This window comes from Meriones unguiculatus, chromosome 5, assembly GCF_030254825.1.
Source record: "Meriones unguiculatus strain TT.TT164.6M chromosome 5, Bangor_MerUng_6.1, whole genome shotgun sequence".
Lineage (NCBI taxonomy): Eukaryota > Metazoa > Chordata > Mammalia > Rodentia > Muridae > Meriones > Meriones unguiculatus.
Genome location: NC_083353.1, coordinates 41,164,863 through 41,177,368, shown reverse-complemented (window position 1 = coordinate 41,177,368; position 12,506 = coordinate 41,164,863). Strand labels below are relative to the sequence as shown.

Genomic DNA, 12,506 nt, shown 5'->3' with positions numbered 1-12,506 from the left:
TGTGATTAATGCCCTCAGCAGTAAGAAGAAGGAATCAGATCCCCTGAAAGTGGAGCTGCAGAGAGTTGTTAACCACCAGGTGGGTGACAGGAATCAAATCCAATCGAATCTGTGAGAGGAAGAACTGTTCTTAACCACTGGGCCAGCTCTCCAGCACCTGTGCAAATATTTTCTGGACTTTTTTTCTCAAAAACCAAATGAATTTCTAACTGTGTGAGTGCACAGATATATGTGTGTGCATGTGTGGCATGTAAGTACCGGCGTAAGTGTGTCACAGTGTGTGTTTGGAGGTTAGAGGACAACCTCGAGGAATCAGTTTTCTCCTCCCACCTCTATGTGGCTTTCAGGGAATAAACTCAACGTTGGCAGGTTTCAGTGGCAAGCACTCTACCCACTGAGCCACTTTACCAACCCCTAAGAGCTTACTAATTACTAACTTTTTTAATGTCATACTGACTGTAGTCAAAATTTAAGTTAAAATTAATTTATAACAGTAAATTTAATAAATATTATTCCATTAATATAATTAATAGCACTGAAATTAATTTTAATGAAAATTAAAGTCTGATTACAGAGAACTCAAAATAACATGTTATTGAGTACAACTTAAAAAACTTAACTTACATATGCCTCATATGAATTATATCATAAAGAATTAAAATATAGTGGAACATATAATATTCCAAATACTAATGTCATGACTAGCAACTCTTTAGTGATCCTCAACTTTTCAATAAAGAGCCATTAGTTACACATGGCTATTTAAACTTAAAATCCAGTTTTTCGGGCACAGCTACTTAGCAACTTAGTTCCCATCACTACAGAAACTCCACAGACGCCGCTGAGGTGGCTCTGTGACAGACCAGCACGCAGCTAGTCCTCAAAATGCCACGTAAGAAATAGGAACTGCTCCACTGTCAACAGAGAAGTACAATAAACCTCCACACCTCGAGATTATCTTGGGAACTACCTGAGCATGTCTGAATAATGCTGCACATCCCAACAAACAACTCCCTAACCCCTCAAAGACAGTGTCTTCTGGGGTCACTTCACTTACCAAAAACTTCTTCAAGTCTTTGTAGTTGGTGATGATTCCATTATGAATAACAATAAATTCTAGAGGAGATAAAAGTATTGACCAAATATTAGCACATGATGAATGCTGTGAATAGCTATTATTGTGGATAGATTTTCCTCTGTACTTTCTTTCTTGTTGTTTTGGGGGTGGAGCTGGGGTTTGAATCCAGGACCTCTTACAGGCTAGGCAAGCACTAAACTACATCCCAGCCCTGCTCTTTCATTTTCTCGAGACAAGACCTCACGATGTAGCCCAGGCGAGCTTTGAACTAGTGGTAATCCCTAGCCTCTGTCAACCAAGTACTGGGATTACAGGCAAACACCACCACACCTGGTCGATGAACAGATTTTTCTCAAGTCAAAAAGTTAATCTACTAGCGCCGCAGGCTTCTTAGTGTGGCTTGCATCAGGACCTCAACAGCACTGCTTCCGTGCACTGTTAGTGCACATGTACAGGAGGAAATACACAAGTTCTGCCTTCTGCCACACCAAACTACTACGCTAGCATGATGAATGAAAGGAGTGAGTCTCCTGTGCCTGTCTCCTCACTTGCAGAGCAACATCCTACTTGCATCCTCTCAGGTCTCTGCTCATGTATTCTCTGGTTAAGTTTAAACAGAAGTCTTTACCAACTAAAAGAATCCGAGTGACACTAAATAAAGTTTAAGAAGTAATGCCTACATAATTACGAAGTTCTATAAATTGATTTGTGTAAGGTAACTCCTGGAATGTCACATGAAAATGTCAAAGTAGCATTCCAAGAGTAAATAAATATAATCCTGAGAGATCAATTTCATCTATTTTTATTAAATGATGACTGAAAAATGTTAAAAATAGACAGTCAAGAGTTAACACTATTATGTGCAGCCATGACAGTACACAGGGCCTTTCATTTCACGTATCAAAAGAAGTTATGACTGGGTATGGTGGCTCATGGCTTTTATCCCAGCACTCAGAAAGCAGAGACAGGGGGATTTCTAGGAGTTCAAGAATAGCGTGGTCTACACAGTGAGTTCTAGGCCACTCAGGGCCACAAAGTGAGATCCTGTTGAAACAACAGCAGAGAAGAATAATTATCACTGAATACAATGGTTTTGTTGCCCTGTCAGGCCTGAACTCCTAGACTTAAGCACTCTTGCTGGCCCCTATTTCTCTGTAACCAGAACAACAGGCATGTGTCACCACGCCTACCTACGTCTAGTTTTCTATTACAGTATTCAAAATGTTCTCAATATACCTAATTATCTCACATTTGGGTCTCAAAAAAAATTATCAAGACTACTGAGCCTACTGGGACCAGTTCAAAAAGAAACAGGAACCAACTGGAATACACTCCCAGTGGGGCACAACAGGAAACTGTTGCCACAACGCTGCAGAGGGCTATAACAGTATACCGAAATAAATCCGGTCTTTTCTACCAGAGACTACTCGGAAGGGCCTGAGGAGCACAGTGTGAACTGCATAGTCGTAGGAACTATTTAGGGAAAAGGAGGAGAGGAACGAGAGGGAGTGAAGAATGGCACGCAGCCAGTGCAGGAGGAGCAAATACTAAGAATTACGTGTAGTAACAAATGAACGAATGCCATAAGGAAACCCATTCTTTGCATGCTAACTCAAACATCAACTTTAAAGACACTCCAGATAATTACTATGAGTTTATAACAATGAAAACAAAAGAAACACTGTTCAGGATAACATTAGAATCACTTAATGTTTGAAAACTGGTAAATAAAGGAAAAGAATTAAGACTTTACTCTGCCTTCCTCATACAGGGTGACCAAGAAGTTGACAGAAACTTCTCCTTATAGACATATCTGAGCTTAAAACTGAAAGAGGACTTAAGGTACTAGACTGCTGGCACGTGACAATCCCTGTAATCTCTGCAGTAATCACCAATGGCTAACATGGCAAACACTGTGAACCTCCACATGCAAATAATCACAAGCGTCATTTAAGAGAAATGCTCAGGGCTGCAGACACAGCACATGCAGAGACCCACCCAGCAACAGTGCACCCTGGGTTCAATAGCCAGAACTGGGAAAATAAAAATAAAGGAACATGTCTGTTTAGCAGGACATGATGGAAAAATTAATTTAAAAAGAAGTCTCTATTCTCTGCGTGTGGTGGTTCATGCCTTTAATCTCAGCACACAGAAGGCAGGCAGATCTCTGTAATTATGAACAGAGCCTCATTTAAAATTCCAGGTCATCCAAGGACTACATAGTGAGATGGAACACACCTGTAATCTTAGTGCTTGGAAGGCAGCGAAAGGAGGGTCAATGATAGTTCAAGGCCAGCCAGGTCTACAGAGTGAGACTGTTTTAAAAGACAAACAAAAAAGACAAATAACAGGAGTAGATATAATTAGCAGTACCTAGACTACAGGAAACTTACAGATAAACAACATACTAAATTACAAGAGAAAGATAAAAAGACTGACATTGAAGTTACCAATCTTTATTACTGGAATTCCAATAATAACCTATTTAAGGAGGATTGTTGAAGTATGAGGATGGGATTCAGCTCTATATACTCTCTGAATATGTTTTGAATTTTCCATATAAAAATCAAACTTAAACAACAACAATAAGCACCTAATTCTCCTCCCACTACTGGCCTACTGAAGTCAGTTCAAAGCACACTTAATCTATTCATACCATTATTTTTATCAGAGCGTTGGGGGTGACTATTGACAGGATTAGGTTCTCCATGTGTTGCCCAACGGGTATGGGCTATTCCAAGATGTACATCAAATTCTATATCCAAGTCCATATCTTGTTGTTCTGTAGAAGATAAAAATTTTAAATCCCAGTATTTGATAATGCTGTAGATGTAAGTTATATTAAATATAACTACACCAGCCCCCCTTGTCCACAAGGTTTGTGTTTCAAGATACTTAGTAGAGCCCTGAAACCACAGATGATACTGAGCTCTAAACATAGCATGTGTTTTCCTACACAATGTCATTATGTCTTCCATTAATGAACCACTGTGGCCTGGGCAACAGCTTTTTCAGCTGGAGCCCTGAGAGCAGAACGAGCACAAATGTACTTTCGTCTCAATTTCAGACACAAGATTCATCTTTACCATACCTCCTAGCAAACTCAGCCCTTTTCCATAAGAGCTTTCACACTCTCCCTTCACAAGCAGCACCTTCTGGCTTCTCTGGCACACCAGACCAGCATCAGCATCTTGCATCTGGGCTCATTATCAATCAAAGTAAAACCCAGGGTAAATGCAGTCCTATGAGCAGGCTCCCTATTTGAGGCCCCTCCTCAGGAAGGTGTTTCTGAAGGTTTTTCAGTGTGAGATGTGAGCTTGCCCTGAACCCACTGTCCCTAATTTCTGTCTTTATTGCTATGATCATTTTTGAGGATCAGGAACAATTTAAACCCAAGCAGTAACAAAATTACTTTTGTTCTTTCTCTTCAACTTTTGAGTCTTCCTAAAAATGGGTCCCAAAAGCAGGGAGAATGGGAATAATCAAATTAAGTACATTACTGTGAACTTCTTCATCCAGGGCCTTAACTTTCCCCTTCTTCTTAATGAGCTGGATTTTGCAGGCATTGGCTTCCCAGTCTTTGTCATTGCCCCCATCAAGTCCCACACCTAAATCAGCAAAAGGAGGGAGGAAAGCAAGACTTAGAAACTGACTGTTGAGAGTACTAATATGAGGCCAAGAAAATTAATAAGGATTTAGGGAAATTATACATTCAGCTAATTAACTCCTTTACAAAGTAGATTTTCTGAAAATCTATTATGTGTTGAGATAAGTAGTAACTACTTAAAACAAAAGTGAAAATAAGGCTGGGAGCGTAGCTGAGTGGTAAAGAGCTTATCTAGCATGTGTGGGACCTTGCATTCAAATCCAGTACCAGAGAAGAAGAAGGGAGGTCAGGAAAGGGATTAGGAGCACTTAATTCTTGCTTAACAGTCTGTTGAGAAGACAGACAGAGACAGAACAATGACAGCCAAAATTACTTATACAAACAACTGCTTTATAAATTATAAACTGAGATAAAGTGCCATAAAGTGGCACAAGGGAGAAGTACATAAGAGAGGCACACAATTCTCAAAGGAAAAACAAGGGAGAGTCAGTTAAGTACCTTTTGAAATTTTACTTAAGTTACTAAGACTTGAAAAACTTACTTAGACCCTGAAGGCCATTCCAAACAAAAATATGGCAAGAATGATTAGCAAGTCCTCTGAAAATGGCACAGAGAGAAAGATGGGTTGGCAAGGGAGAAAGAGGACACTACAGCTGCAACAAAGCAAAAATGTAGAAGGCCTGATTCACACAGGTGATGAGTAAGAGAAACACCAGGGCCTGGATGGGATGTGAGAGGGCAGTAGTCAAGGCTCTCTCCTGGTTCAAAAACTGTGGCTTGACTGCTGACAGAAGGACAGACAGAACGAGGTATGTAGCAAGGACTGCAGTGTGTCAGTTCAATTATGAACCTGCAAACTGCACTGTACTGTGGTCTACCCAGGAAGTATTTCTAGAAGGCAGCTGGAAACACAGGTCTACAACTTGAGAAGAACACTTGGATTAGAACTATGTAACCAAGTGTTGTGGCACAAATTTGTGATCCTAGCACTCCAGAGACTGAGGCAGAGGGATGGTACGTTTAAGGCCATTGTGGTCTACAATAAAAGACTTCCTCAAAAACTTTACAAAGTAAATGGATTATAAATCACAATGCACAAAGTTGCAGTCATCTCACCATGAAAATTTTAGGATAAGTTGGCTGGAGTAGTAGTTCATGCCTTTAATCTCAGCCTGAGTTATAGTGCAAGACATGATCTCCAATAAATAAAAAAATGAAAAAAAAAAAACCTCTTAAAGAACATTCTTATTTAAGCAATAGACAAAGGAAAAGAGCCTCTAAAACTGACAGAAAACATCGTCAGCATCCATACAGGAAGCTATGTTGTTAAGGAAGCTAAATATGGAGAATTTGAACAGCAAAGGAATAGGGCTAGGATCACTCGGAACTCCCCTAGCCCATGCAACCTTGACTTCCATCCCAGTACCACTAACACAGGAAATGAGAAAACAACACTGCTATCCTTAGAAAGACTTTCAAGGTTGGCCCTCAGGATCTAGGATCTTAGATTCAGGGGGATGCCTATCATCTGAAAGGGGCGAGTGTGGCTCCTGTGCCTACACTCTTCATGAAAACAGTGCATCCCTCTGGGACAGACTGCTGGGCAAATTGTGCTCTGTGCTCTGCGTCACCAAGAGTTTACCTGGTAGACAACATTCAAGTGTCCTATCACATATGCTGCTAGGGAAATTAAGTGTATCCTGTCAAAAGAGGCCTCTTGGAAGCAAGTGCCTGCTTTTCTGTAGACTTCATCCCACACTCGCTCCCTTTCATGAATTTGCTCTGGATTCTGCTGTAGTGAATCATAGAGCTATGCTAATGAGTCACTAGGAGCCATGGAAAGGGAGTGTCTGGTGAACTCCAACACAGGGAACCAGGGTCAAACAGACTCTGCCAGAAAGTTTTTACTTGGTTTGTCACTGAAATAAAACACAAGAACCCTGGGCTGGGGCTATCATTCAGTAGTAGAGTGCTTGCCTAGCATGCATAAAGCCTTAAACTTCAATCTCCAGCACAGGAAGAAATGAATTTATAGAGCTGAGCTAGAGATGGCTCAGAGGCTAAGAGCTATTCTTACAGGAAAGCTTAGTTCCTAGTACCCATGTTGAATAGCTCCCAGACACATGTAACTCCAGCACCTGCACTCATGTACACAAACACAAGCATAAAAAATTAAAAAAAAAATTTTTAAAAGAACAATGAATTTATAGAGTAAGGTATTCTACAACTTGTTCCTACAAAAATGTTCCATAATTTATGTTTTATAGTAAACTTCTGTTTTGTTTTTTGAGACAAAGTCTCCTGTAACCCAAGCTAGCCTCAAACTTAATATATACCTAAGAATGACTTTGAACTTCTCTCCTCAGTTCTGGAATTGAAGGAATAAGCCACCAAACCAAGTCTATGTGGTGCTAGGAATGAACCCAAGGTTTCAAGTATGCTAACAACTGAGCCACACCCCAGCCCTATAGTAACATTTTTCCTAAGGACATTACTGAGAAATATCCACATGAATGATAGTCCTGTTGAAATGACAAACGCAAACCCTTTAGACATAACAAAAGTAAAAATTCTTCAAACTTGGATTTACAAAACAAATAGTTAAGCCTCCTAAAAAAAAAAAAAAATTAAAAATACTATTTAGATTCAAGAATCATTGCAAACTCCACAGTATATTTTTAAAGAAAGTACCAGCAGAATCATATCCTCTGTACTCCAGTCTTTGAAGGCCTTTGATAAGGGTCTCCAAGATTTCTCGTCTTGTTCGGGGAACATGGTAATTTAAATAAGCAAATATACCTGCAAAAAATAAAGAAATATGTAATGTGAAACTATGAATCAAATCTGACATAATTATATTCAAGCTATACAAAAATATAAAGCTAGACCTCATTTTTTAAAAAGATATAAACCCTTGTCTCAAATTATATAGAGACCATATAACTTTTTCAAAGGAAAACTTTCTGTAAACATGAAAGATTAACAAAAAAAGTCGAAATAAGGTCTAGTTGTTTTCAACAAAGCTTATAAAGCTCTTATTTCATTAATTGCCATTTTGTCAAGTAAAACGTATTTTAAAAATTAAGCAAATTTGTGGGCTATATCCTATAGACTATTACATTTAAACACACACAACTTCTAGTAAGTATTTTCAGCCACAAATGGTTCCTACAGCTATATAGATAAAATGACTGTTTACTTCTACTATCAATAAATTTAGGGATAAACTGTGTTTAAAAACAAAACAAAAACTTAAAATTTAATTTTTTTTTCCCAGAGCTGGAGACCACATTTTAAGTGCTCTATCATTCAAATACAACTCAACACAATAACAAAAATCTGACCTAAATATATAACCACCTCAAAATGACTTGAATCAAGTTCAGGTACCACTGTGGAAGAGAAGGCTGTAGAAGCCCGAGGAAGGGAGGAGGACCAGAGCAAAACAGTGTCTTTGGCACAGGACAGGACCTCTGCACTCATGAACTCACAGTAACTGTGGTTGCCTGTTCTAATACAGAGTGGAAAAGGGTTTATGAATCCTCCTCATCCCTGACTGAAGAGCTATGGACACATGATGGCTTCTGAGGGATTGAGTCAGTTGTTTGTCTTTGGGGTGTGGCTCCTGGTAGATCTTAGCACCCTTTTGCATCCTAATGCCCCTCTTTTTCCTGTTCCCCCCATTCCGTACTTCTATAAGGGCAATACTGACTTTCACATGTATTTGCCATTCTGTGTCTGGTTGATTTCACCCAACACAATGTCCTGAAGTCCTCTGCCCCATGTCCTGCAAATGTCCGGGTTTTACTACTTTATGACTGAGTAGTAGGTCCATGTACATACTTCCCTTATCCAATGAAGGGCAAGATTTGCATTTTGTAAAGTGGTGCAGTAAACTAGGACTGAAATTCTCTTTGGCTTTGGTATCTCAAATGCCCACTAGTGGAACTGTTGCCACTAGTATAAAGGAATTTTATGGTCAGTTTCTGAGATGTGGTATGAGTGCAGGTGTGCATATGCCTCAGCGTACATGTGGGGGTCAAAGGACAACTCTTGGGAGTAGGCTCCTCAACCATGGGTTCCGGGACATAACTCAGGTCATCAGGTTTGCAAAGCAAGTGCTCTTACCCTCAAACCATCTCACTGGTCCCCTTCTGACAGGGTCCCAGCACACACATGGTAATATCTGCAATTCAGTCCAAGGGGATCCAATGCCCTCCTGTGCCTTCATGGATACTGCCCACACAGACATACATGAAAACATATCACCCATACATATGAAATAAAAATACATTAAAAATATAAAATTAGGACTATTCTTTACCATACTTGAGATGCTCCATCACCATCTAACGTGATGTTCCCTAGTATAAAAAGCCCTTTACAGTTGACTTGTTAGTATTCTAAGACCTAATAAAGGCCCACCTTCCACACTGCAGAGTCACACCTCTTAAGACTTATCTAGAGCGGTGTCCATGCAACCTACTATTTCCCCAGGAGAAGCTTGGGACAAGTTTCCCTTTCTGAGTTGTGTTTACTTGTTTCCACAATGTAATCTAATCTGATCCTCCATCCCTTGCACGTGGGGAAGATAAGCCAAAAGCTCCACTAAGGTTAGAGCTAGCGGAAACAATGGGTCAAAGCCGTGCATTCTCTTGAGGCTTCTGCTGGTGAGCTAAGTTTTCGGTAGAGAAATCAAATTACCCAGTATATAACGTTCTGAGGTGGTCTCCAGAACACTTAATAGAGCTAACTGGCCATACTGATTTTTAACACACATGTACTTTCTTTTATTGTGTTTCCATGATGATGGTGCATCTCCAATCACTGGCATCTTTGATTCAATGCATTGTCATACTTATGTTACAACACAAAAACTACTTTTTTACATGATAAAGGAAGCACTACAAAGCCAATAATCACTACTGTCATGTTTAGTAAACTCTACTTTAGAACAGTTGGCTCAAGAAAATCTAATTAGTCAGGCAATTGTGGCACACGGCTTTAATCCCACCCAGCTCACGGAGACAGAAGCAGGAGGACCTCTGAGTTCAAGGTCAGCCTGGTCTACAGAGCAAATTCCAGGACTACAAAGAGAAACCCAGTCAAGAAAGAAAGAAAAAAAGAAAGAGAGGGAGAGAGAGAGATAAGGAAGGAAGGAAGGAAGGAAGGAAGGAAGGAAGGAGACACAGAGAAAGGGAGGAGGAAGGAAGGGAAGAAAAAATGGGAAGGAAGGAGGAAAGGGAGGAAGCAAGGAAGGAAAGAAGGAGACAAGGAGACAAGCAAGCAAGCAAGCAAGCAAGCAAAAAAGCAAATTTACCAGTTACAGTTAACGGATTTTCTGCTATCTCAGAATGGCCAGGAAGAGATGATAAGCAGACACCTATTCGGTCAGGCAGGAAAAGCCCAGACATTCATGCTCACACGGCTGCTTCTCACCATGCAGTCTTGCTTAAAGTAACTGCACAAGCTTAAAAAGCCACCCATTTGTAATTGTCCCAGTACTGCAGAGTAGGTATATGAGCAGAGTTTCTAACCCCAAATTGATGCATTCTCACTAACTGACTTAATTCAGTGCCATAGCATATTTTATATGACCACTTCTCTACTGAGATTTCTTTATGATGACAATGCTACATTTAAAACTTATATATACCACCCCTTATAAATGTATTCAATATAATTATGCAGCCACATTCTATATGAAGATCTTTTTAAAATAATGTATTGAGGGGCTGGCGAGTTGGATCAGAGGTTAAGAGCACTTGTTGCTCTTGCAGAGGACCTTGGTTCTGTTCCCAACATCTACATGGTGGTGGTTCACAACCAACCTTAACTTCATTTCCAGGGGATCTAATACCCTCTTCCGACCTCTCTGGGCACCAAGCAATGCATGTGGAACACATTCATACACATTAAAAAGAAACTTTTAAAAAGTGTTATCTCAAAAAATAATTTATTTTTTTATTTATTTATATTCTAAGCACACACAAAAATTATAATAGACGGCAGGCATAACAAAAAATTCCAATTGTTTTTATTTTTAATTATGTATTTTTTCTCATTTATAAAATGCTTGGCTGAGGATATAGCTTGGTGGATCATGTTTAGCATGGTGAAACTTTGAACTTGATTCCCAGCACCAAAAACCATTCCAGCTTGTCTCTCCCCCTTTGCTACAATGTGTTACCTACTAGAAAACTTATCTTGATCAATAAACATTCTGGAATTTAAAGAGCTATTTTAACTAAGTGTTTTTAATCAGTCAGTCTACCTAGGCCATTATCTCTCTTAAAATGAAAACACACACTTTCAAAAAAAGGGGGGTGGCATACACCTTTAATCCCAGTACTTGGAGAGGCAAAGGCAGGCAGATCTCTGTGAATTTGAGGCCAGCCTAGTCTACAAAGTGAGTCTAGAAAAGCCAAGGCTACACAGGTTTGGAAAACCAAAAAACCAAAAAAAAAAAAAAAAAAAAAGACAACATACACATTCATAAGCCTATCTACCTCACTAAACACAAACTACATTTTTTCAACATCATAATAAAAAAATAAAATCAGCCAGCCAAACATTAGACAGATCTCAGGGAGTCCTGTGGAAGAGTTGGGGGAACAACTGAGGCAACCAGAGGGGTCAAGGACTCCACAAGAAGATCTACACAGTCAACTAACCTGGGCCCATGGTGGCTCATGGAGACCAAACCACCAACCAAAGGGGCATGCATGGATGGATCCTAGGACCCACACACACACGTAGCAGATGTGATGTTTGGTCCTCATGTGGATTACCCAACAACTGGAGGGGGGGCTCTGACTCTGATGCCTGCCTTTGGATCCCATTCCCCTAACTGGGCTGCCTTGTCAGGTCTCAGTGGGAGAGAATAGGCCTCTGCAGAGACTTAATGTGCCATGGGGGAACCTCCCCCTTCTCTGAGAAGAAGAGAGGGGAGGGGCATGTGAGGCTGGAGGAGACTGGGAAGAAAGGATGGGGACTGCAATCAGGATGTAAAGTAAATACATAAATATTTTTTAAAAATCAAAAGAAAAAGAAAATCAAGAAACAATACCCCGTAAGAATAGCAATGAAAAGAACTATGAACTCATTCATCCAGTTCAGTTTACTTTCATAGAGGTCCTGCCAACTGCCAACCAATGATGCTAATTCATTATCTGTCTAACCCTCAAACTTTCTTCACATATTATTTTAAAAGTTTATAAGCTGGTGTGGTGGTACAGGCTGGAAGCACTCAAGGCCAGACTGATCTATATAGCAAGTTTCAGGACAGCAAGAATTTCACAGAGACCCTGTCCCCAAAACAAAACAGAACAGAACAGATTAGAAAAACAGGTCAATGAGATGATTCAGCAGGTACAAGAACTTCCTATGCAAGCCTGATGACCTGAATTCATCACTAGAACTCACATAAATGTCGACAGAGAACCAAGTCCTAAAAGTTGTCCACTCACTTATATACACAGTAAGAATAAACAAAACTTTTTAAAAAGTAGAAAAGGTCATCCACATTTTTTTTCTATTTTTCTGTGTATGTGTACTCAGTACTGAAGTTGAGCCTAAGGCACTGTACATACTCAGCAAGTACTATGGTAATGAGCTACATCCTCAGCCTGAAGACATTCAGCTAAGATACAATGACCTTAACTGGATTTGGTTGTAACAGAAGTTGTATGTACAAGGATGGAAGTCTATTTATTTGTATTGAGGAAAAGGATGGTGAAAACAATGATGGTTGTCAGAATGAAGTCCTTTTAGAGTCCTGTAAAAATGAGTCCTAGAACTTGGGTTCCTACCTTTTAACAA

At 39.8% G+C, this 12,506-nt stretch overlaps 1 protein-coding gene across 1 annotated transcript in view; it reads right to left on the bottom strand.

Moving 5' to 3' along the window:
* Positions 1–12,506, bottom strand: part of Gfpt1 (glutamine--fructose-6-phosphate transaminase 1) — a 51,289-nt gene that overhangs the window by 32,643 nt on the left and 6,140 nt on the right. The window contains exons 2-5 of the mRNA XM_021660848.2: positions 7,377–7,484; positions 4,579–4,686; positions 3,735–3,860; positions 1,058–1,116 (exon numbers count right to left, since the gene is read on the bottom strand). Of these exons, the coding sequence (XP_021516523.1) occupies positions 1,058–1,116; positions 3,735–3,860; positions 4,579–4,686; positions 7,377–7,484 (401 nt within the window). The remainder of the gene's footprint in view (positions 1–1,057; positions 1,117–3,734; positions 3,861–4,578; positions 4,687–7,376; positions 7,485–12,506) is intronic.